The sequence below is a fragment of the Hemicordylus capensis genome, chromosome 1 (assembly GCF_027244095.1).
Source record: "Hemicordylus capensis ecotype Gifberg chromosome 1, rHemCap1.1.pri, whole genome shotgun sequence".
In the NCBI taxonomy this organism is placed as follows: domain Eukaryota; kingdom Metazoa; phylum Chordata; class Lepidosauria; order Squamata; family Cordylidae; genus Hemicordylus; species Hemicordylus capensis.
Window position 1 is genome coordinate 225,995,664 of NC_069657.1, and position 24,970 is coordinate 226,020,633.

Consider the following 24,970-nt stretch of genomic DNA (forward strand, 5'->3'; position numbering starts at 1 on the left):
TCACTCCTGATTCTTAGCGTGCACACACAGTTCTAAAAAGAATGTACCAACCAACCTTCCAAACAGAAGAGAAGAGAAAAGGCAAGAGAGCGGGGTTATTCCGCATTCATATACTTGGTTGTTATATTATTATTTTTATTGACTGGCCAAACTAACTGCATTTGGAATAACTATATTCTATAGACAATCAGTATTTCTTACACCTTTTGATAATATCATTCCACTCAGGTTTTCCTGATTTATTATTCCAGAACCTTCTAACTCCAGTCACTTTCAAATATGGTCATGGCTTTAGCTTTTCCATTTTTCATTTTGATGGGTGCACTTATTTTCGCCATTAGCATAACCCACCATATCTTCTTATGTGCTTGGCAATATCCTTGAATTCCAGCATTTGGCTATCAGAATTCTTGCTGCCACCAAACTCTTGCCCACTTGCCAAACACTATTTGCTTACTTTACCAAACTTCTCAAACATTAGACCAGTTTTTTCCAGCCAGCGATTACCCATACCAGTAGTGGTACTTCAGCTAATATTGGGTGGTACCCAGATCAAAAGGTGAAGTGGCTTGGCTGGAAATCTGATGGTTGTTGAAATCCTTGGCAGGAAAAGTCTTATTGGTTGGCACACATGCACAGGAGGCCAAGAAAAGAAGTAGGCATGTACAGCACACAAAGCATTCAGAGTTACAGAGGAGAGGAAAGGCACAGCTCAAGGTGTAGGTACAACTGAGTGTGTGTGTGTGTGGGGATAAATGCCCCCTAGCCACCCATCTCTGGGGGCCATCCACGGCTCCCTCCGTCACTCTAGATTGGGGGTTCTTGCATCCTTGCAGCTGCTGCTCTGGTCTAGGGCATTTCCAGATCACACGCTGCAACAGATTCGCAATGTGTCCGCTAAGTGCCCCTCCATATTTCCCATGTTGCGGAATTGCAGTTGTTGCACTGTCAGCAGGGTGCCATTCATATTTCCGATGCCTTGTCTCAGATTTTATTGATGTGTTGTAGCCCTACAACGTTGTAAGTGTATTGCAAGAAAACAGCTGTATTTTTCCATTGTAGGAGGCTTGCCACGTCATTTATGCATTGCAGCATGATGTGATGTGGACGGTTCAAATTGTGGTGCAGTGATTTGTTGATTTTTACAGCCCCTTTCCATCTTCTGCATGAGAAATAATATTTTTATTTTTATTTTTCCGCCCGGATACTTGCACAAATGTGCAACCCGATTCTCATCCGCTTTCAGCTTTTGATTTCGATCACATTTGCTTTTGTTTTTCATCAGACTTGTTTTTCAGACAGGTTCATGTTTCCTCCTTTTGTGTGTGCTGGGGATTGGCTGGAGCATTCGGCAGACTGAGGATATGTAAGTGCATATGTTATATCTATATCTATATCTTCTCTCCATTTCATTTCCTGGTACTCTTGCTTGTGCAAGCAGAACAGAAGGAGCTGCGCTTCCCCATTGAACTTAATTATTTACTTCTGTGCAATCCCATCTGTTTACTACAAGGCAATGGAGCAGTCCAGGGGAGGGAGAGAGAACAGTCACTTTCTTAAGAGGAAGCCCATTGAACTGACTCATTTACTTCTGAGCAATCCTACTTGTTTACTGCAAGGCAATGGACCTTTCCCCTCTTGTTTACTGCAAGGAAGCCCAATGAACTGAGTCATTTACCAGGAAGTCTGCAAGGTGTTCTCAATGGTGTGTAAGGGTCATTCTGCAGTTCAAGGATTTGTTGATAACTAAAGCCCTTTTCCGTATAAGATTTCTTTGGCGGGGGGGTGGGGCACGCTCAGGTTCTTGCGCAAGAATAAATCAATGAATTGTTGTTTGCGCCATGGTCCTCCCCCTAGTGGCAGCTTTGCACAAAACTACCTAGAGAAAAATGAAAAATAAAACACCCTGTCACATCCTCCTCCTCTGCGACCCCATTGGCCCACAATGGAGGAGGGGGACAGTGAACGCGATTCAGGTGGAATATGGACACCCCCTGCCTGGAAAGCCCACTGCAATGGTGGGCAATTTGAACGGCCACATCCCTGTCATGATGCATTGAAAAACGCACTGAGAAATGCTGTACTCATGGTTCCAAGCTGCTGCCTCATACCATTGTACTTTGCAACACTTTAACCGGCACAAATCTCATAGTCTAGAAAATGCCTAGACGCACCTGCTGCCCCTAATCTGCTCTTGTCCCCTACTGCCTCTTTATACTGTGACCACACGTGCCCCAGACTTCTTCCAAGGCAGGATCCTTCTCCCCCCCCCACCCCCACGTTCTCATGGTATCTGCAGCAGGCAGCAGTGTGGGGCTTCATCTGGCCAGGCACCTAGATAATTGGGGTGGAGAGTGAAGGCTGAGTCTCCACTCCACTCTCTGAGTAAGCAGCAGTGCAGTGATAAAGATATTTAAGAGAATGTCTTCTTCACTATGAGTCACATGGCCCATTGAGATAATCAGGAGAGGTTTGTCTGTAGTTGCCAGAGGCTCGTTTGATGGCTACCCAGGGACAGGCCTTCTCCGTTGCTGTCCCGAGGCTTTGGAATACGCTCCCTGCTGAAATAAGAGCCTCTCCATCTCTTACAACTTTTGAAAAGGCAGTCAAGACACATTTGTTCACCCAGGCTTTTAATTAAAGTGAGCTGTTGAGTCGATTTTGACTCCTGGCGCCCACAGAGCCCTATGGTTTTCTTTGGTAGAATACAGGAGGGGTTTACCATTGCCTCCTCCCGTGCAGTATGAGATGTTGCCTTTCAGGATCTTTTACTGCTGGTGGCATTACTGTGCCAAATAGGTACAGCAGCACTCTCTCAACCCTTCTGCCCTGTTGCGACTGACTGCAAGTGTGGTCAGGCTCTGGAGAAACTGGGGCAGTTGTGGGCATATCTGGGAGCAGGAGAAGCTGGGTCTCATGTTGTCACCATAGCCAAGGAGTCAATGGTTCCTAAGCGTCCTCTCTGACCTCCTTCAAAAGTGGCTCCTTGGTATACGGAAGATCTGCGGGAGCTGAAGCGGCAAGGTCGACGACTGGAGAGCAAGTGGAGGAAGACTCGACTCGAATCCGACAGATTGCGACATAGAGCACATTTAAAGATCTGTGCTCTGGCTATATGTGCAGCAAAGAAGTGTTTCTTTTCTGCCCGTATTGCTTCCTCAGGCTCTTGTCCAGCAGAGCTATTCATGGTTGTGAGGGGGCTAGTAGGGCCCCCTGCTCCCCTGAATCCGAATTTGGAACCATCAGTTGCCCGCTGTGATGCTTTTAATGAGTTTTTGTGTGTGGACAAAGTCTCTCGTATTCGGGTCGATCTAGATCTAGATTTAGATTCCACAGTTATCGCAGTGTCAGATGCAGAGGTATCCAGCAACTCTTCTTGTGTGGTTAGGCTGGATCAATTTCAGTTTGTGACTCCTGAGGACGTGGACAAGCTGCTTGGAACAGTGTGTCCTACCACCTGTCTGCTTGATCCTTGCCCCACGTGGCTTATACTATCTGGCAAGGGGGTTGTTGTGGAGAGCCTGGTGGCAATTATAAATACCTCTCTGAGAGAGGGCAGGATGCCTCCTTGTTTAAAGGAGGCAATTATTAGACCTATTCTTAAGAAGCCTGCCTTGGACCCCTTGGAGTTTAGTAGCTACAGGCCTGTCTCCAACCTCTCATGGTTGGGCAAGGTGACTGAGAGGGTGGTGGCCTCCCAGCTCCAGGTGGTCTTGGAGGAAACTGACTATCTAGACCCATTTCAAACTGGTTTTCGGAAGAGCTATGGGGTGGAGACTGTCTTGGTCGGCCTGAGGGATGATCTCCAATTGGGACTTGACAGAGGAAGTGTGACTCTGTTGGTCCTTTTGGATCTCTCGGCGGCTTTTGATACTATCAACCATAGTATCCTTTTGGAACATCTGAGGGAGTTGGGGGTGGGAGGCACTGCTTTGCAGTGGTTCCGTTCCTACCTTTCTGGCAGATCCCAGATGGTGTTGCTTGGAGACTGTTGCTCTTCAAAATCTGAGCTTTTATATGGGGTCCCTCAGGACTCCATACTGTCTCCAATGCTTTTTAATATCTACATGAAACCGTTGGGAGAGATCATCTGGAGATTTGGTGCTGGGTGTTATCAGTATGCTGATGACACCCAAATCTATTTCTCCATGTAAACATCATCAGGAGAACACATATCTTCCCTGAATGCCTGCTTGGAAGCAGTAATGGGCTGGATGAAAGATAACGAGACTGAATCCAGACAAGATGGAGGTACTTATTGTGCGGGGTCCTCACTCGGGAAGCAATATTTATCTACCAGTTCTAGATGGGGTCACACTTCCTCAGAAGGAACAGGTACGCCGTTTGGGAGTGCTTCTGGATCCACACCTTTCCCTGGTTCCCCCGGCCGAGGCAGTGGCCAGAAGCGCTTTCTATCAGCTTTGGTTGATACGCCAGCTGCATCCGTTTCTTGAGGATCATGATCTCAAAACAGTAGTATACTTGTTGGTAACCTCCAGACTTGATTACTGTAATGAGCTCTATGTGGGGCTGCCTTTGTAAGTAGTCCAGAAACGACAATTAGTACAAAATTCGGCAGCCAGGTTGGTCTCTGGGTCATCTCGAAGAGACCATATTACTCCTATATTACAGGAGTTGCACTGGCTGCCAATAAGTTTCCGGGCAAAATACAAAGTGCAGGTTATAACCTATAAAGCCCTAAACAGCTTAGGCCCATGGTACTTAAGAGAGTGCCTTCTTCTGCATGAAGCCCATCGTCCACTGTGTACATCAGGGGAGGCTCGTCTGTGGCTACCTTCATGTCGTCTGGTGGCTACCCAGGGACGGGCCTTCTCTGTTGTCACCCTGAGACTTTGGAACGCGCTTCCCATGGGAATAAGAGTCTCCCCATCTCTAGCGGCTTTTAAAAAGTGTCTAAAGACTTACCTTTTTACCCAGGCCTTTTAGCTTTTTAACTTTGTAACTTTTTAAATTTTTGGATTATTTATTGATATGTTTTAAACTGTTTTTAATATTTAATTGATTTTAATGTTTTGTTTTTATTTGTTGTGAACTGCCCTGAGACCTTGGGTTAGGGCGGTATAAAAACGCACTAAATCAATCATAAATCATAAATAAATATTGCTGCTGTGGCCAGGTACATGAGGAGTCAATGCACCCATTACAAGTCACTCATTGCTCTTGAGATTGGGCATAGCAAGAGCCGAGCCAGTCACCTGCTCACCCAGCACGGCAATTCTTTGACAGGCAGTTGGACTAGCCCAGCAACAACCAGCCAGGTAGCAGAATCATATTATGGGGGGAGCAGCTGAATGTTTGTGTGTGGGGTAATCGTATATAGTTCAGGGACACTAGGTAGCACTGGTGGGGAGAAAGGGGAGGTTTTGGAAGGGAAGATTAAAGTTAGTTTCTGTTTCAGTGAAACATGGTGTCCAGGCTCTTTGTTATCTCCACATGTGGGGAGAGAGAGAGAATTCAGCTGAACCGTGTGAACTATGTGAACTCAAATACCTCATGGAAAGGCTTTTCAAATGTAAAAGTCATGATGACAGGAGGCTGCACGCTATTCTATTGTTTCAATGGTGTGGAGGGAAGAAGGAAGGAAAATTTGCCACCTGGTCAGAATCTGAGGGTTTGTTTCCTACTTCTGCACCCTTTCCTCAGGCATTTCAGAAGCCTGGGCCTGCCAGAGGCATGATCTAAAGGGCAAGAGCAAAAGGGCTCTTTGCCTGTGGATCTAAAGCCAGCCCAGCAGAATAAAATCTTAAGTTGAACGAGAAGTTTTTAATCTTCTGTATACCAGTCAGTTAACACCAGTGTGGTATCCATGTGATAACTTCTTATTTTATTCCCATTTATTACCTCTGACTCCTTTTAATGCTGTGTTCATGACTCCATTATGATCTGGTGAACATTCCTCATATTCTGGGTGAGTGGTTGTGATTTCATTGCCTCTGTTTAACCTAATAAAGTTAAAGTGTACTGTCAAGTCGGTGTCGACTCCTGGCGACCACAGAGCCCTGTGGCTGTCTTTGGTAGAATGCAGGAGGGGTTTACCATTGCTTTCTCCCATGCAGTATGAGATGATGCCTTTCAGCATCTTCCTATATTGCTGCTACCCGATATAGACGTTGCCCATAGAATGGGAAATATTCCAGCGGGGATGTGAACCGACAACCTTTGGCTTTGTAGTCAAGCCATTTCCCTTCTGTGCCAATAGTTGGTTTTAAATGGAAGAATAAAAAAAGGCATAGGAAAGGAACCAGCCCAGCTGATACTTGAACGGGAAAAATAAAGCAAAATTGATCAGTTTTTAAAGGAAGAATCTGAGCAACTAAAAAACGGAGATTCCTGTGAGAAATGAAGTTCTGGAATCTGATTTAGACCTTGATAAAAATGTGAATACTGCAGCTCAGTCCCCTGTTCTCCCAGAGCTGAACTTGGTCAAACCACCTTATAAGCCTTCTGTTATCATTGCAGGATTGCAAACTCTCTTGCTTGCAAGGACCGTTCAATCTATTTATAACCAATTAAGGGAAATTCAAGTCAAGTTGGATTTTGTTTTATCAGCAATTAACAAAGAGCATGGGAAATCTGAACTAATCACTCTAAATCTGAAAATTAAAAACAAGGAAACTTGCTTTTAAATATGATCCATCAGTTAAGTGTTAAGTTATTTCTGAAGTGAATAATCTTGAAATTAGTTCTCCCATACAATACAATATAGAAATCTAAATGTTCTTACTATATTTCCTTAGGAAGGGTTTATTTCATCATGGAAGCCCTTTTCTAGTGTGTTTCATCATTTGAGTTTTTCTCTTGTATGTTGGACCATTGATTTAATCGGTAAAGAAATTCTACAGGATTCATTGTATAGGAAAATAATTTTGTTAAACTTTGTGAGTGCAATTGAGAGTGTGATACAAAGTCAAAAAGATCTGTCTAGTTACAGAGTAGTAGCTAGTCTAGTCTTTGAAGACAGGTTTGTAAAACCTTTATCTATTTCTATAAGTAATTTAGCTAAACAACCACCTAGCATTACTAACACTATCAAGATTCCTCCTAATGTGAAAAGAATATCACTAATTAATCCCGGTAAAGAAGCAATTCTGAGTCCAGAAACAAGTTCTGTCAAAAAGGTTTTTAAGTGATAGATGTTTGCAAATAGAAAGCCCAGAACCTGAAGAACAACAACTATTTCAATCCTTCTCCATCTTGCTTTAATTGAACAACAAGCTATTGTAAATAGATCAGTGTCTTTAGGATGTGTTAGTAAATGAAATGAAGAGACAACTGAAGAGGATTTGATCGATGATTTTTCAGAAAATCCACAAACACGTGCAGTACTACATCCACAAATTACCATTGATAAGATTAATGAAGTAAATCGATGTCAGTAGCAATTTTTATCCAAAGGAATTTGACTCAGTATTAGTTAATTTAAAATCAATGCTCCTTCAAGAATAGCAGCCAAAGTCCCCAACAGAACTCTCAAGGTTGAGCTCAACCCCTACGAAATCACTTACTGAAATGAAGTCTCAGAAATCAGAATAAATCCCATAACTCAGAAGAATGGCATTACCTATGTTAATCAGCTAGGAATAACTGAACCTACACGTAGACAATCTAATATCCAAAACATTTTCCAGTTATTTCTACTTTCTTTCATGGAATTAGCTGGATGGGCTAATAAGACAGCAGATAATGAAGCCCATCTCACGATGGGCGAGAAGGTGCATGGAAGCACTGCTGCATGGTGTCCTACTCCCAGAGCCCCAATCATGACTGTGCAAGTGTGCGGTGCATTACTGAGAGCCCCTCTCCCCCCTGAGTTTGTCCGCCGTGGCTGCAAGCAGCTGCAGCAGGCACACGATCATGTAGCCTGGTGTTTGGGCACACTCGCGGCCAAAACCTGGGTGAAGTGGTGGGCTACCTAAGAGGCCTCACTGCCACGCCACCACCGGGAGTCGTGTGGCTCCCAGCGGTTCTCACGAGCAGCAAAAACCGGGATGGGCTTCCCTCGCCTGGTCTTTGCTGTTCGTGAGAATAGCTTCAATGAGTTCTTAGAATATATACATCAGTTTGATATATTATGATTTCAAGAAACTTGGGCCCAAAATAGAATAGAATTAAATAGGCATCAGCGTTTGACATTAGAAGCAGTTGCATCCGAGCAGAAACGTAGACCATGTGGATGAGATGCCAGCGTTCTAGCTTCTACTTTAAATGCCACACTAGCTTATTTAGGCAGTAGCAATAACTTTTATTGTTAAAATTAGACATATTTCTCTGATTATTAGTTATATCTCTCCAACCTGCCAATTCAAAAAAATTGTAAGGGGACCTGCTGGACTAATCAAGAACAATGTCTATTGAAGTCAGGAATTCAACACCCATCAGCTTACGTGGTCATGGCTGGAGATTTCAATGCTTGAACTGATTATATCTTTTATTCCTCTAAGTCTAATAAACCAGGAGGAAATGAGGAGGACTTTGGAGTAAAGCTGAGAAACCCTAAAGACAATATTATCAATGCTGCAGTTTTTAAACCATTTCAGTTTAAAATGAGGAGTCACTTGAGACACTTACATGGCTCCACTTGTGGAGACCTTACCGGCAAATATACTTATAGCACTCTAGCAGGAAGTTGAACTATTGATGAGATATTAATCTCCAATCAAACGACTGTCAATAGCTTTACAATAAGTACCCAGGTCTTTAGTGACCATCAGCAGACTATTGGAATTAAGAATAAACGTGCCAGTCTTCCCTTTGCACAAAAAGTATTGTGAGCCTATCTTAAAGCTCTTGGAAATACCAATTCAAGGAGTTTTAGGTGGTCATTTAAACTTGAAAATATGCTCTACTAAAATGTCCTGATCTTTTATCATTAAAGCCATAGAAAGTGATTCATTAGTCTCAGCATTAGTAGCTTATGACACCGTGATTGTAGTTCTCTATAAACATTTGACTATTACCCAGTCAATTGATGTTTCAACTCAATAAGGGGAAATCGTTAGTTTGTTAGAGATTGAGGCGGGTCTCACGATCAGTGAGACCTGCCAGATAGCGTTCTGCGGGGAGAGCGGGATTAAGCCGCTCTCCCCGCAGAGGGAAGCAGCCCTGGGCGGCCGAACCAATAGCCGACTCTGTCACGGAGCTGGCAAGGGATCAGGGGCCACACGGTGCCACGTGAGCGCACAGGGCATGATGGAGAGACCCCTGAGCCGGGAGGCTGCATTAGGCTCTCCGCCAGGGGTCTACTTGTGTTTTGCCACAGTGCAGAGTCATACCATGGCAACACACGACCAAAATACCCGGGTTAGCGGAGCGCTCGGTCCGCTAATCTGGGCTAAGGGGAGGGCTGCCTCATTGTATAAAACTGAAGAGGAATGTTCATGATCAATATTAGCAATACAGAGCTTCTAGTGTCAAAGTATTACCACATACCTATGTTCAGCTGAGGAATAATTATAAGAATCTCTTAACCAAGAAAGAAAACAGCAGAAAAAAACAGCTGGCAAATATTGATAGTGGCCACAATAAATAAGAACAGTAAAGTGTTGGCAAATGATCACAGCAGCACTTACTGGTTATGACATAGCAAACGATTCCTGAAATCACATGGGCACATTTCCCCCCTCTTTTAATGGTTCTGCAAGAGAATTAAAAGTAAAGTGTGCCGTCCAGCCGGTTCCCTATTCAGAATGTTAAATCAGAGTTCCCCACTGAAGGGTTGCCTGAGTAGAAACCAGTCTCAGAGCCGGAGATATTCAATTTTATAGCACAGTTAAAATCTGAGAAGGCTCCAGGTCAATTCCTTCTGAATTGTTCAAATCTAATGTTCACTGGTGAGTAAAACCTCTCACTTCATTGTTCACCCATATTGATATTTTTGGCTGTATTCCCCAAAGCTGGCTTAAAACACTTTATAAACAAGTTGATCTAGCAAGAACCAATCAGCCTACTTTCCTTTCACTGTCTCTTCATCTGGACTAAATTTGGTGCAAATCAAGGTCCACAAGTTCGATCTCTTGTGCCTCAAATGTTCATCTGTCCGCTATCTTGGATTGGAGTGGATGTCATCACTACGAACTGCACCATTGAGGTGTCCCTGTGTGTCATTCACTACAGCTGTTCCAAATTTGGATCAAATCGGCTAGACAGTCCTCAAGTTAGTGCACTTGCGCCTCAAAAGTTTATGCATCTGCCATCTTGGGTTGGGTTGGGTGATATCACAACAAACTACCCAGTCAACCAGATAGCCGCTGAGGTGTCTCTATGTGTCACTCACTGCAACTGTACCTAATTAGGCTTAAATTGGTTAGACAGCCCACAAATTAGCCCGCTTGCACCTAAGAAGTTCACGTGGCCACCATCTTGAATTGGAGTGGATGACATCATCACACACCTCACCATTTATTATTTATTTGTTTATTCGATTTCTATACCATTTGGAAAACCCTATGTGTCTCTACATCTGTAGCAAATTTGGTTCAAATTGGTTAAGCGGTTCACAAGTTAGCTCACTTGAGTCTCAAAGCTTTATGCTTCCACCATCATGAGTCAGAGTGGATGGCATCATCACAAACTTCTTCACTGAGGTGTCCCTATGTATCACTCACTACAACTGTACGTAATTTGGTTCCGATCAGTTAGAAAGTACACAAAATTAGCCCACTTGAACCTCAGGTGTTCATGTGTCCACCATCTTGGATTGGGGTAGATGACATCATCACAAACTAGCCATTGAGGTGTCCCTATGTGTCCCTACATCTGCAGCAAATTTGGTTCAAATCGGTTAAGCGGTCCACAAGTTAGCTCTCTTCGGCCTCAAAAGTTTATGCGTTTGCCATCTTAAATCAGCTTTGATGACATGATCACAAGCTTTGCCATCAAGGTGTCTGTGTCTCAGGCACTCACTGCAAACATACCCAATTTGGTTCAAATAGGTTAGGCAGTCCACAAATTAGCGCACTTGTGCCTCAGATGTTCATGTGGCCGCCATCTTGAATTAAAGTGAATGACATCACACACACCACACCATTAGGACATGCCTATGTGTCGCTACAGCTGTAGTAAATTTGGTTCGAATCGGTTAAGTGGTTCACAAGTTAGCCCACTTGAGCCTAAAAGTTAGTCCGTCTGCCATCTTGGATCAGCATGGATGACATCATCACAAACAATGCCATTGAGGATTTCTTATATGTCACTCACTGCAACTGTACCTAATTTGGTCTAAATTGGTTAGACAGTCCACAAATTAGACCACTTGCTCCTCAGATGTTCACATGGCTGCCATCTTGAATAATAATAATAATAATAATAATAATAATAATAATAATAATAATAATAAAGCATATTTTAAAGAAGAAACAATGCTATTCTGGGGGAAATTATGGGACAATCCAATAGATTATAATAAAAAAGCAGACTGGATGAAAGAGGTCAAAAAAATGTAACCAACAAATGCAAGATCTAACAATAACCAGAATTAATAAGTGAAAGAGCAAAGAAAATTAAAAATTGGAGTGCTCTAGGCGACGATGAACTGCATGGCTTTTGGCTTAAACACCTAACAAGCCTTCATAAACAACTATCAAAACAGCTCAATCACATTTTGCAAGGAGGTGATATTGAACAATGGCTAACAACTGGGAAAACTCCCCTCATAATGAAAGACCCAGCAAAAGGTGCATTTCCAAGTATTTATAGACCGATAACCTGTCTGCCAACCATGTTCAAATTATTAACTGGAATAATAGCAGATGAAGTGATGCAACACTTATTAACTAACAAACAGCTTCCAGTTGAACAGAAAGGAAATTGCCCAAACACCAGAGGCACAAAAGACCAGCTGCTGATTGACAAAATGATTTTAGAAAATTGCAAGAGAAGAAAAACCAATCTAAGTGTTGCATGGATTGACTACAAGAAAGCCTTCGATTCATTGCCTCACACATGGATACTAAAATGTTTAGAAACAACTGGGGTCAGCAAAAACATTCAGATATTTATATAAAAAAGCAATGAGCATGTGGAGTACACAGTTAACAATCAATGGTGAGACACTTGGACAGGTTAACATTAGAAGAGGCATTTTCCAAGGGGACTCACTATCCTCTCTGTTGTTTGTAATCGCCATGACCCCACTTTCACAAATACTCAACAAAACAGGCCTTGGATACCAAACATCTAAAACATCCAGTCAAATCAACCATCTGCTGTACATGGACGATCTGAAGTTGTATGGAAAGTCCCAGTCAGAAATCGAATCACTGCTAAACACTGTCCGTATATTCAGTAGCGATATATCAATGGAGTTTGGACTAGACAAGTGTGCTGCATTAATAATGAACAGAGGGGAAATAAGAAAAACAGAAGGAATAGAACTGCCCAATGGAAGCAAGATCAAGAACCTGGAAGAGAAAGAACATTACAAATACTTGGGCATTCTCCAGGCTGATAACATCGCACACACTGAAGTGAAAAGAAAAATTGGAAGTGAATACATCAGGAGAGTTAGAAAAATCCTCAAGTCCAGACTCAATGGCGGGAACACCATACAGGCCATCAACACCTGGGCTATACCTGTTATCAGATACACTGCAGGAATAATAGACTGGACCCAGGCAGAGCTAGAGACGCTCGATCGTAAGACCAGGAAAATCATGACCATCAATCATGCTCTGCACCCCTGCAGTGATGTCGATAGGCTCTACCTCCCTCGCAGCTCAGGTGGAAGAGGAATGCTGCAAGTCCATCAAATAGTAGAGAAGGAGAAAAGAGGCCTTGAAGAATATATCAAGGGCAGTGAAAAAGATGCACTTCAAATGGTCAATAATGAGAAACTATTCAACACCAATGAAACAAAGCAGGCCTACAAGAAAGAACAAGTCAAGAAACGAGCAGGAAAATGGAAAAATAAGCCCCTGCATGGCCAATATTTGCACAATATGAGTGGAAAATCAGACATCACCAAGACCTGGCAATGGCTTAAGAATGGCAACTTGAAGAAAGAAACAGAGGGTTTAATACTGGCTGCACAAGAACAGGCACTAAGAACAAATGCAATAAGAGCAAAAGTCAAAAAATCAACCACAAACAGCAAGTGCCACCTTTGTAAAGAAGCAGATGAAACCGTGGACCACCTAATCAGCTGTTGTAAAAAGATCACACAGACTGACTACAAGCAAAGGCATGACAAAGTAGCAGGGATGATACACTGGAACATCTACAAAAAATACAAGCTACCTGTAGCCAAAAATGGGTGGGACCATCAAATTGAAAAAGTGGTAGAAAATGAAGATGTAAAAATATTATGGGACTTCCGACTACAAACAGACAAACATCTGCCACACAATACACCAGATATCACTGTAGTCGAGAAGAAAGAAAAACAAGTCAAAATAATCGACATAGCAATACCAGGAGATAGCAGAATAGAAGAAAAAGAAATAGAAAAAATCACCAAATACAAAGATCTACAAATTGAAATTGAAAGGCTATGGCAGAAGAAGACCCAAATAATCCCAGTAGTAATTGGCACCTAGGTGCAATTCCAAAACAACTTGAAGAGCACCTCAATACCATAGGGGCCACAGAAATCACCATCAGCCAATTACAAAAAGCAACTTTACTGGAAACGGCCTATATTCTGCGACGATATGTATAATAATATCAGCAGCAACATTGACAATAAAATTCAGCCATCCCAGATCCTTGGGAAGGACTCGATGTCTGGATAAAACAAGCCAGTCAATAACAGCTGTCTGACTGTGTAAAGAACAACAACAACAAACATATTTATACCCTGCTCGGCTTGCAGCACACTAGCAATAGTAATAGCAATAGCACTTACATTTATATACCGCTCTATAGCTGGAAGCTCTCTAAGCGGTTTACAATGATTTAGCATATTGCCCCCCAACATTCTGGAATGATTTAGCATATTGCCCCCCAACTGACCTCGGAAGGATGAGTCAACCTTGAGCCCCTGGTCAGGATTGAACTTGTAACCTTCTGGTTACAGGGTGGCAGTTTTACCACTGCGCCACCAGGGGCTCTACTGCTTGGGGCAGCTCATAACTACTTATCTACTGATCTGTTCCCCTAAGACAGTTGTAATTAGGGATGTGCTACATTTTAAAATGACATAGGAACATAGGAAACTGCCATATACTGAATCAGACCATTGGTCTATCTAGCTCAGTATTGTCTTCACAGACTGGCAGTGGCTTCTCCAAGGTTGCAGGCAGGAATCTCTCTCAGTTCTATCTTGGAGAAGCCAGGGAGGGAACTTGAAACCTTCTGCTCTTTCCAGAGCGGCTTCATCCCCCGAGGGGAATATCTTGCAGTGCTCACACATCAAGTCTTCCAGCTAAATATGTGATGTAGTTTTATGTTGTTTGCCATCTGAAATGACAGAAAAATTAGTGACATGCCATTTTATGTGGTTCTGTTTGAAAAGCTGCTTCACTTTCACTTCTCAGAGCTGTGGGTTTTTTTTTAATTGGTTTGAGCCAATTGTGGGGCGGGGCGGAGGAGGAGTCAGGACCAATAATTAACCAGCATAGCTTGTACCTGTCAATCCTGGCTTGGCCTTTTATTTTTATTTAACCTGAGACACAGACAGTATGGACAGCTTCACTATATTCTGCGACGATATGTATAATAACAACAGCAACAACATTGACAATAAAATTCTGGCATCCCAGGTCCTTGGGAAGGACTCGATGTCTGGATAAAACAAACCAGTCAATAACAGCTGTCTGACTGTGTAAAATAATAATAATAATTATTATTATTTCTTGTTTACACAGTCAGACAGGTGTTATTGACTGGTTTGTTTTATCCAGACATCGAGTCCTTCCCAAAGACCTGGGATGGCTGAATTTTATCATCAATACTGTTGGTTATTATAGATATCGTTGCAAAATATAGGCTGTTCCCAGTAAAGCTGCTTTTTGTAATTGGCTAATGGTGATTTCTATGGCCCCTATGGTGTTGAGGTGCTCTTCGAGGTTTGGAACTGCACCCAGGGCGGCAATTACCATTGGGATTATTTTGGTCTATTTCTGATTATTATTATTATTATTGTTAAGCATATTTTATACTGCCCAAAACTTACATCTCTGGGCAGTTTACAGCAAGATTAAAAAGTAAAACTTTAATTAAAAACAAAAATTAAAAGCCAGAAATTTAAAACACAATTTAAAATTTTAAAACAATATTCTAAAAACATTAAAACAATCAAAACAATATCAGTTAAAAGCCTGGGTGAAGAGATGCATCTTTAAAGAATTTTTAAAAGTTGTCAGAGATGGGGAGGCTCTTATTTCACCAGGGAGTGTATTCCAAAGCCTCAGGGCAGCAACGGAGAAGGCCCGTCCCTGAGTAGCCACCAGATGAGCAAGTAGCAAATGCAGACGGACCTCTCCTGATGATCTCAACAGGCAGTGGGGTTCATGATGAAGACGACGTTCTCTTAAATACCCAGGGCCCAAGCTGTTTAGGGATTTATAGGTTATGACCAACACCTTGTATTTTGCCTGGAAACATATCGGCAGCCAGTGTAACTCGTTCAACACGGCAGTAATATGGTCTCTCCTAGATGGCCCAGAGACCAGCCTGGCTGCCACATTCTGGACCAACTGTAGTTTCCGGACTACGTACAAGGGCAGCCCCACATAGAGCGCATTGCAGTAATCCAGTCTGGAGGTTACCAGCAGATGTACTACTGTTTTGAGGTCGTCTATATCAATATGCCAGCTGCGTCCACAGAAATGGACACAGCTGGCATATCAGCCAAAGCTGATAGGAGGCACTTCTGGCCACTGCCTCAAACTGGGACACCGAGGAGAGACTTGGATCCAGAAGCACCCCTAGACTGCGTACTTGTTACTTCTTGGGAAGTGTGACCCCATCCAGAACAGTCAGATCAAAATCGTCTCTCGAGTTCCGACCCCGCACAATGAGTACCTCCGTCTTATCTGGATTCAGTCTCAGTTTGTTATCCTTCATCCAGCCCATTACCGCCTCCAGGCAGGCATTTAGGGAGGTTATGCCCTCTCCTGATGATGCCGACATGGAGAAATAGATTTGGGTGTCATCAGCATACTGATAGCACCCTGCACCAAATCTCCTGATGATCTCTCCCAGTGGTTTCATGTAGATGTTAAACAACATCAGAGACAATACGGAGCCCTGAGGGACACCGTACCCAAGTTCAGATTTTGAGAAAAAACAGTCTCCAAGAGACACCATCTGGAACCTGCCCAAGAGGTAGGAGCGGAACCACTGCAAAGCAGTGCCTCCCACCCCCAACCCCCTCAGACGCTCCAGAAGGATACTATGGTTGATAGTGGTGAGCCCGAACTGGTCCGGCGGCCATTCCAAAGAATGGCCGAACTGCCGGACCGGTCCGGCCCTGCCTGGTCCGGGTCCGGGTGGGGGGTATGCCTTTAAGGACGGGAGGGCTTGCTTAGCCCTCCCGCCTTCTTGCCCCCGCCAGCGCCTGTATTTTCTAGTATAGGGGTGCTGGAAACCAGCCCCCCCCGCCGCGGCGGCGGCGAAAGAACTCCCAATGCCAGCCCTCCCTCCCTCCCAGCTAGCTGCCCGCCCGCCCGCCCGCTCACCGCTCACCGGATAGGAAACGAGAGGAGCTCCGGCACAGAGCTCCTCTCGTTTGGAAGGCCTCCGGCAGAATGGTGTTTTGGCGGATGGCGAATGGCGATCGGAGGCCCGGTCTACCCAGCGATCGGAGGCCCGGTCTACCCGGCCCTTTCCCGGCGGGTAGACCGGGCCTCCGGCGAACGGTGTGCTTTGCGGCGCGCGCATGCGCGCGTGCGCAAAACACCATTCTCCCGGAGGCCTTCCAAACGAGAGGAGCTCTGTGCCGGAGCTCCTCTCGTTTCCTATCCGGTGAGCGGTGAGCGAGCGGGCGGGCCGGCAGCTAGCTGGGAGGGAGGGAGGGCTGGCATTGGGAGTTCTTTCGCCGCCGCCGTGGCGGCGGGGGGGGCAGCTGGTTTCCAGCGCCCCTATACTAGAAAATACGGGCGCTGGCGGGGGCAAGGAGGCGGGAGGGCTAAGCAAGCCCTCCCCGCCCTAAAAACAAGGCCCCCCTTCGGTGCCGGTCCGGACTTCTCCGGACCGTGCACATCACTAATGGTTGATAGTATCGAAAGCCGCCGAGAGGTCCAAAAGGACCAACAGAGTCACACTTCCTCTGTCCATTCCCAATTGGAGATCATCCATCAAGCCGACCAAGGCAGTCTCCAACCCATAGCCAGCTTGGAAGCCAGTTTGAAATGGGTCTAGATAATCAGTTTCCTCCAAGACCATCTGGAGCTGGGAGGCCACCACCCTCTCAGTCACCTTGCCCAGCCACGGAAGGTTGGAGACAGGTCTGTAGTTACTCAGCTCTGAGGGATCCAAGGTAGGCTTCTTCAGAAGCGGTCTAATAATTGCCTCCTTAAGACTAGGAGGCATCCTACCTTCCCTCAGAGATGCATTTATGAACTCTACCAGGTCTTCTACAACAACCCCCCTGCCTGAGGACAGGTGGTGGGCCGCAGTGTTCCAATCAGTTTGTCCACATCCTCAGGAGTCACAAACTGGAACTGATCCAACCTAACCACGTAAGAGGAGTTGCTGGATACCTCCACAGCAGATACTGAAGTAAGTGTGGAGACAAAATCCAAGTTGGCCCGAATACGAGATATTCTTTCCACTAAAAATTCATTAAACACATCACAGCGGGTAATCAATGGTTTCAGATTCCGATTCAAGGGAGGAGCAGCACATACTAGTCCTCTCACAACCATGAACAACTCCGCTGGACGTGAACTTGCGGATGCAATACGGGTAGAAAAGAATAGCTTCCTTGCCACACACATCACCTGAGCAGGTCTTCAAATGAGTTCTATGTTGCAATCTGACGGATCCAGGCGAGTCTTTCTCCACCTGCGCTCTAGTTGTCTACCTCGCTGCTTCAGCCCCTGTAGTTCTTTCGTATATCAAGGGGCCAGTTTTGAAGCGGGTTGGAGAGGATGCTTAGGAGAGATCATGTCTACTGCCCCGGTTAGTTTGCTGTTCCAGTTCTCCACTAGGATATCAACAGGATCACCGGCAGAGCCAACACTGATTCCCTCCAAGGCTTCTTGAAATCCTATGGGATCCAATAACCTTCTCGGGCGGACCATCCTAATAGGTCCCTCGCCCCTGCGAAGGTGGGGTGTGACTGTGAGTCCAACCTTAACCAGATGGTGGTCCATCCATGACAATGGGGAAATCACAGGAGTCCCCACCCACGGAACACCACCCTGATCAGAGTGAAAGACCAAATCATGCGTGTGACTTGCAATGTGCGTCGGTCTCGAGACCACCTGAGATAGGCCCATAGTCGTCATGGCCGCTATGAACTCCTGAGCCCGGACAAATTGGTCCCAAAATGAACATTGAAGTTGCCCAGCACCACAAGCCTAGGCGACTCCAATACCAAACCCGAATTGGAGTGGATGACATCATTCATTCTTTCATTCATTCATTCATCCGATTTCTATACCGGCCTTCCAAAAGTGGCTCAGGGAGGTTTGCACTGAGAAATAACAAACAAATAAGATGGAACCCTGTCCCCGAAGGGCTCACAATCTAAAAAGCAACACAAGATAGACACCAGGAACAGTCACTGGAGGTACTGTGCTGGGGTGAATAGGGCCAGTTACTTTCCCCCTGCTAAATAAAGAGAATTACCACATTAAAATGTGCCTCTTTGCCAAGTTAGTAGGGGGATGCCATTTGGAAATCCCTATGTGTTTCAACAGTTGTAGCAAATTTGGTTCAAAGCGGTTAGGCGGTTCACAAGTTAGCCCACATGTGCCTAAAGGTTTACGTGTCCGCCATCTTGGATTGGGGTGGATGATATCATCACAGACTATGCCGTTGAGGTGTTCCTATGTGTCCCTACAACTCTACCCAATCTGGTTCATATTGGTCCAGGCGTTGCAAAGTTGATGGGGGGCAGGAACACACGGATGGACAAACACACGGACGGACACACAGACACAGAATGCCGGGTGATCTCATAAGCCTACTGGAAAGTAGGCTAAAAAGGTTCTAAACTAGATCCTTCAAATTATAGACCTATAAGTCTCCTGACAATAACTGGCAATCTGTTGGAGATTCAGCTCCGCATGGCATCAACCTTTTGCACCAGTAACTCTAATGACAACTAGGGCATTGGGAGTAGAGATAGTCAGTTAGGGTCTCCTACTCTTTCCCGATGATCTCTGCCGCTATGACCCCTCAGTTGATTGAATGTACTCAGAAACTTCCTGGGAGTGACTTCCTCCTTCTCCACAGAATGCTTCTAGCTTGCTCGCTCAGCACCATGTTTCTATAGGTCTCTCACTGACCAACATGTAGCCAGAACCTAGACATAGGTTCATTTCATTGTAAGTCATTTCCTCCAACACAAACTCTATGCCATACATCTTAATTAAAAATTAGTTGAGGGGTGAAGTGAATAACATCTTTAGTACTGAACAAACTGCATTCTGAAGGGGCTACTCCACTTTAGATCATGCTACTGAAAGTTTCTGGAATGTAGGGGGTTGCCCTCAACCCATATTAGCATGCTGGTGTCTACCTTATTTTCCTGTTTAAATTATGAGTCCTTTGGGGACAGGAAACCATCTTAATTTTTTAAAAAAATCTGTTTAATCCGCTTTGAGAACTTTTGTTGAAAGGTGGTATATAAGTAGTAGTAGTAGCAGCAGCAGCTTGTGTGAGTTGGGGGCTCAGGTACTTTTATTTCAGGCATCCAGCCTGCCTGGAACTGCTGGTGGTAGCAGAGAAAACCCTTCTTGGAGGAATCTGGGGTGTAAAGGCTTGGAAAGTAACATTTCTCACATGGCTGTTGCTGGTGTTTCAGTTGTGTTTATTTTTAGATTGTGAGCCCTTTGTAGACAGGGAGCCATTTTCTCAATTATTTTGCTATGTAAACTTTTTTGTGCTCAAGTTAATTCTCGACTCTCTGTGGAAAAGGAAAGCTATTACCATGTTACATTCAAAAGAGGGTTGCACAATGCTGCATATAGCTTGAATCTGCTATAAGCAGCACTAATCATATGACCCAGAGGGAAGGCAAAACAAAGCAATGCCATGCAAATAGGTGTTGTGGCCTTGTCAGTCCATTAGCACTACTTTGAAATGCCAACTTAGAATTGTGGGTAGGCCAGTTAGCCAGGACCGGTGCCAGACTATTTGCGACCCCTCTGAGGTCTGCACTCTGCGCCCCTCTGAGTTCTGTGCCCTAAGCGGCTCCCTAGTTGGCCTGATGGTAACACCGGCCCTGCAGTTAGCACTGAGGAGTGACTTTTAATAATTGGACAATCTGGGCAGGAGACCAAAGCTGCCTCCAAAAATAAAGAAAGAGGGTTTTCTGATTCCTTCTCATTCTTATTTCTCTAGTCATAAGTCTAAAGTATTTTGGTTATCATGGTTATGGACAGAGGCGCTCTTACCCCTGGACTTCCGGGCTGAAGTCCAGGGCATCCAGTCCCCTTGGGGGTCCCCAAATCCTTTTTAGTCTGTCCCAGGTGGTGTGGTCACGTTAAAAATGTGTGTGAAATAGTGTTTGTGTGTGAGAGAGGAGCCTTCAAAAACCTTTAGGTCTATGCTCCAAAATTCCCTAGGTGCCCCTCTGATTATGGAACCGGTTGTCCAAGAGCCACTGAAAACATATCTAGCAAATCAGAAGTAATTTCAGAGGCTCAACATAGATTAAAAGCCACTCAGAGAAATGTCACAATGGAACTCAGGAGGAACAATGGTCCATTGGGACATGACCTCACTTGTTACACCTCCCCCTGCTCACTCATCGGTCACATGAGCAGAGGTGCTTTCTGGGAGCAGGAGCATATGCTTTTCTCTGCCGTGTTAAAGTGTTCTATATATGTTGACATATACAACATATATAGTTGTATTGTATTATAATTAAATTACATATATAGTTGTATATAGAGAGAGTATAATATATTGACAAAAAGAGAGAGAAAGAAAGCGTGCACACGTACATCTGTGTTTGTGCTTGAGCTTTCTTTTAGTGAGAGAAACAAAGGGAGCAAGATGTAAGTAGGATTTCATAGAGGTTTCTACTTTCTGATTCTATCATTCTTATTGTGATTACAGGAGAGCCTTGGGGCTTCCTCCTCTCTATCTAAGGCAAGCATCTTTTTAATAGAGGTTGTCCTCAGGGCATGTTCTGATGCTTCAATACACCTGTGTGTGTATCTTCATGAGTCCAGGTGCTGGACCATTCATTTGACCCTTTTAAGCAAAGGCTAGTGCCACCTACTGGCTGGACATATTAGAGCAACATTTCCTAACAGGTGGCCCAAGCTCAGTCTAGGGGCAAAGAGCAGGAGGACCCTGCAAGCCCCACCTCTCATCTTCTTTCCACTCGGTTCTAGGCTGCAAAGGCTGAGGACCCTCCTGCATAACCGTAGGCCCAGGTCTGGTGAACAAGGACGAAGCAGCAAAAGAAAAGAAGAGGGTGCCACAGTTCCCGTGGCTGCTTACCCTAAGAGCTGGCACTTCCTAGCCTGCTGCAGAAAAGCAAGACACCACCAGGAACCTGAACAGCAGCAGAGTTCTGGCATCAGCACTCCACCAGCCCCTCCCAGAACCAAGTGGTATCATCTGTCCAGGAAGAGGGAGGCTGTCGCTGTCGAGGATGGGAGAGATGCACAGAAACACAGGAAAAGCTCCAGAGGACTTGAAAACCAGTCTGGAGGTAATGAAGTGCTCAGGATTGGGTGGGGGTAATTTAGGGGTTGAGAATCTTAGAAACTGAGGCCAATAGGTGAGGCTGGGAGGCAAAGCAGGTTCCAAGGTAGCTATACTCTTCCTAAACACAGAGGGATCCAGTGAGAAGAAACTGGGTCCTTTTTGGAAGAAGGACACAGATGGGTGCATTAATATGTCTGCACATTCTTTCTGTTCTTCCCCCCAGATTCATTAGTCAGCAGTCTGCACTGCTCCCCTTTCTCCGCCACCTCCTACCAGTCTGAGCTGGAGGACTGGAAAGTGGATGAGGATCTCATGGAAATCATACACAGGCATATGGAGGACAGAGAGGAGGTACAAAACCCCACATCCCAGGTGCTTCCTCCACAAGTTGCTTCCATATTCTGGACCTTTACCTTTGCAATTGCTTTTCTGCCATCAGATGGAAGGGAGGGGGGTGGGCACGAACGGTGGTTCCACATGACATGTCATATAGGACTGTCACGGTGATATTCCCTGTGGAAATCAGCAATGCCTCTCCCTACCGTCATGATCTTACTGCATGATGATACTCAGAATTAAGCCCCATTCAGCACCTGCTCCTTTATTTCATTTCTGCCTCCTCAGTCCTCACTCCTTTCTTTCCAAGTGGCTTCTGCAACTTGGGCTGATTCAGGGGCACACAAGTGAATAGGAAACAACTGAGGCAAGGGGCAGAAGCGGAGAACAGAAGCCTATTTAAGGATTTCCTTTAAGGGACGGAAGTCCTGGGAAACCTCCAGAGTGCTGTGCCTGGATATCTGGCACTGCCCTTGTATTTTAACTCCCAAATTGCACCACAAAGAGGGTGTGGAAAAAGACAAGAGGGCATCATTGGAAATACTGGAAAGTGCTGGGTTGCCCTGCCCTCCGTGTCATCTGGATCCCCTGAAAACACTGAATGGAGGAAATGTGTGCCTCTGGGGGGAAATGACTGGAGCAGAAGCAGCCACGGAGCCCAGAACAGTTTCCATAGTAGCCTACAGGATCCCACCCCTTTTGATTCCATCCCCTTTTCAGTTCTGCCATCTCTCTGTCCACTAGCAGAATGCTATGCAGGGTGGGAAAGTCCTCAATTCCTCTCTCATTCAGAGCCACCGCGGGATGGGTGCTGGACTCTATCAGAATGTCCTCTCTTACCTAACTGCTTGACTCTCTTGCAACTTCAGAGAGCCAGCAATCAGGATGAGGATGTCCATTTCCTCGCGGTCCTCTGTGCTTGCTGCAAGGCTGCATATAAGAGCGGCCAGGAGACTCTGGATCTCCCCTACACCAAAGGAGAATTGATAAAGGAAATCGTGGTGAGTGAGAAAGAGGACCAGAAATCGAGTGAAAAGATGGCAGTTAAATAAGGGGTGGGACTGGGAGGTCAACACATTTGTGTAATCAATATAGATTCCGCCTTTTAACACCAAACTGCTCCCAGGGCAGCTCACAAGCTTATCTTGAGAAGATTCTGTAAAAGTAAAGCTTGCGGATTTGCTAGAGAGTAGGACAATGCAGCCATTTGGAACAGGACCACTAAGTCCACTTAAAAACAGCCACAAGACTGTGGAGTACTTATAATTCCCACTCAAGGGAGTTAAGTGGTCGATCAAGATATAGACAAGTGCTTTGGAAGGAAGGTTGGAAGGTTGGGTGAGGTTGGAAGGAAAGCTCAAGAGTGGGCTGAAATAACCCCTACTAGGAAGCATCATGAATTGATGCTTCTCTGCTCTGTTTTGGCCCTTGGTCTTTCTCAGGTGGTGATGGAGAAGTCCCCTGTGCAGTCTGGGCCTACCCTTCTCCTGCTTTATGCCATGGCTGCCGTCTCCTGCCTCAGGTATCTTTTCTGGGAGAAGGGGGATCTCTCTTCACAATAAGCCAAGATGACTGGCAAAAAGGGGTGCAGTGAAAGGGGCGAGTGAGGGGAGAAAACCTTCAGACTTGCACAAAAGCCCCCAGAGCAGTTAAAATAAAGGGGAGAGACACGGGCAGAAAAGGAAACGGAAATTGCCTATAAAAAAGAAGGGGTCTTCCCTTTGGCCCACAACACTATCAGTACAAGTGGCTGGAAAAAGAATGGGGATGTATTGGCTCTGTGTTGGGCCCCAGAGGAGTTTTGATTCCTCTGGAAGCTGCTGAAAATCAAGAATGTTTTAATGCTGGACATACAGTAATTCGGGCTAAGCCAGAATGCGCAGCCATAATTCGGGAGGGAACAGAGTCGTGTCTGAACTGGCCCGATAGCCTGCAACGACTTTGGGGTAAATCCAGCTGATATGTGGACTCACGCTCTCGATTCTGGAGGAGATTCGAACTAAAAGCCATGTGTGTAAAAGCTCCAGGTAGGACTTGGGGGGGAGCAAGGTGTGGCAGCAATTTGCGCCTCACCTCAGGCTCCCAAATGCCTTGGGCTGCACCTAAGGATGACAGCCTCTCCCCCACCCTGCATAACTTATCTTCCCCCTCTACCCTGCCAGCAAAATCAAGCCTCCAACTGACCCAGAGCTATAGTCTGCGATCCTGCGCTTCGCTGTTCGCGGGGTCATAACAGTGCAAGCAGGACATGTCCACAAACAGGTACATTCTTATGGAATTCATCAAACACACCTCCTGGAGCCATGATTGTTAATTCCCTGAGATACCTTCTATCTTCAGGGGTGCAGTGGGCAAACAAAGCAGAGGAGGTGATTCACGGGTGCTGACACAGTCTCTTTCCACCTCCTTCATTGCATGGCCCGTGGGCCGCTGGTGGCCTCGACTTTCCTATCCTCACCCCCGGCTGACGAGGCCCATGCTCCCCCATGCCTTCTGCTGTGCCTTCTGAGTAGCAGCGAGAGACGGGAAAGACAGGAAGGTGCCTGGAGAGCCCCCTCAGTGTGCACACTCCCCGCTCGCCACTGGGTCACATGCTGCTAGGGGTGGGGGCACTGGACCAATCACAGGCCTGTGGCAGAAGGCAGAAGGAGATGTGCCTGTGGCAGCAGGATGGGCGAGTGCCGGCAGCCTCTGCCGCATAACCAGTGAAGGTCAATGGTCTATTTTCTCATCCATGGAATGGCTTTGATGGAAGGCTCTTGCCTTGACTGTGCTGAGCTCCTCTTTGTTGACATGCTGGAGGGCGTGGCCTGGGGGGAGTGCCGCAATTACACACTGGCTC

At 45.4% G+C, this 24,970-nt stretch overlaps 1 protein-coding gene across 3 annotated transcripts; it reads left to right on the forward strand.

Annotated features, from left to right (window-relative positions):
- Positions 1-1,117: 1,117 nt before the first annotated feature.
- On the forward strand, positions 1,118-24,536 carry LOC128339308 (uncharacterized). 3 transcript variants are annotated; one of them, XM_053282988.1, is made up of 6 exons: positions 1,118-1,366; positions 21,474-21,796; positions 22,016-22,164; positions 22,998-23,129; positions 23,571-23,650; positions 24,291-24,536. In XM_053282988.1, coding segments are annotated over exons 1-6 (720 nt in total). In that variant the 5' UTR covers positions 1,118-1,364; the 3' UTR covers positions 24,325-24,536. The 3 variants fall into 3 exon arrangements, with proteins under 3 accessions (XP_053138963.1, XP_053138965.1, XP_053138964.1); XM_053282990.1 differs by having other exon boundaries at positions 22,016-22,143; XM_053282989.1 differs by lacking the exon at positions 1,118-1,366 and adding an exon at positions 20,932-21,131.
- The last annotated feature ends 434 nt before the right edge of the window (positions 24,537-24,970 follow it).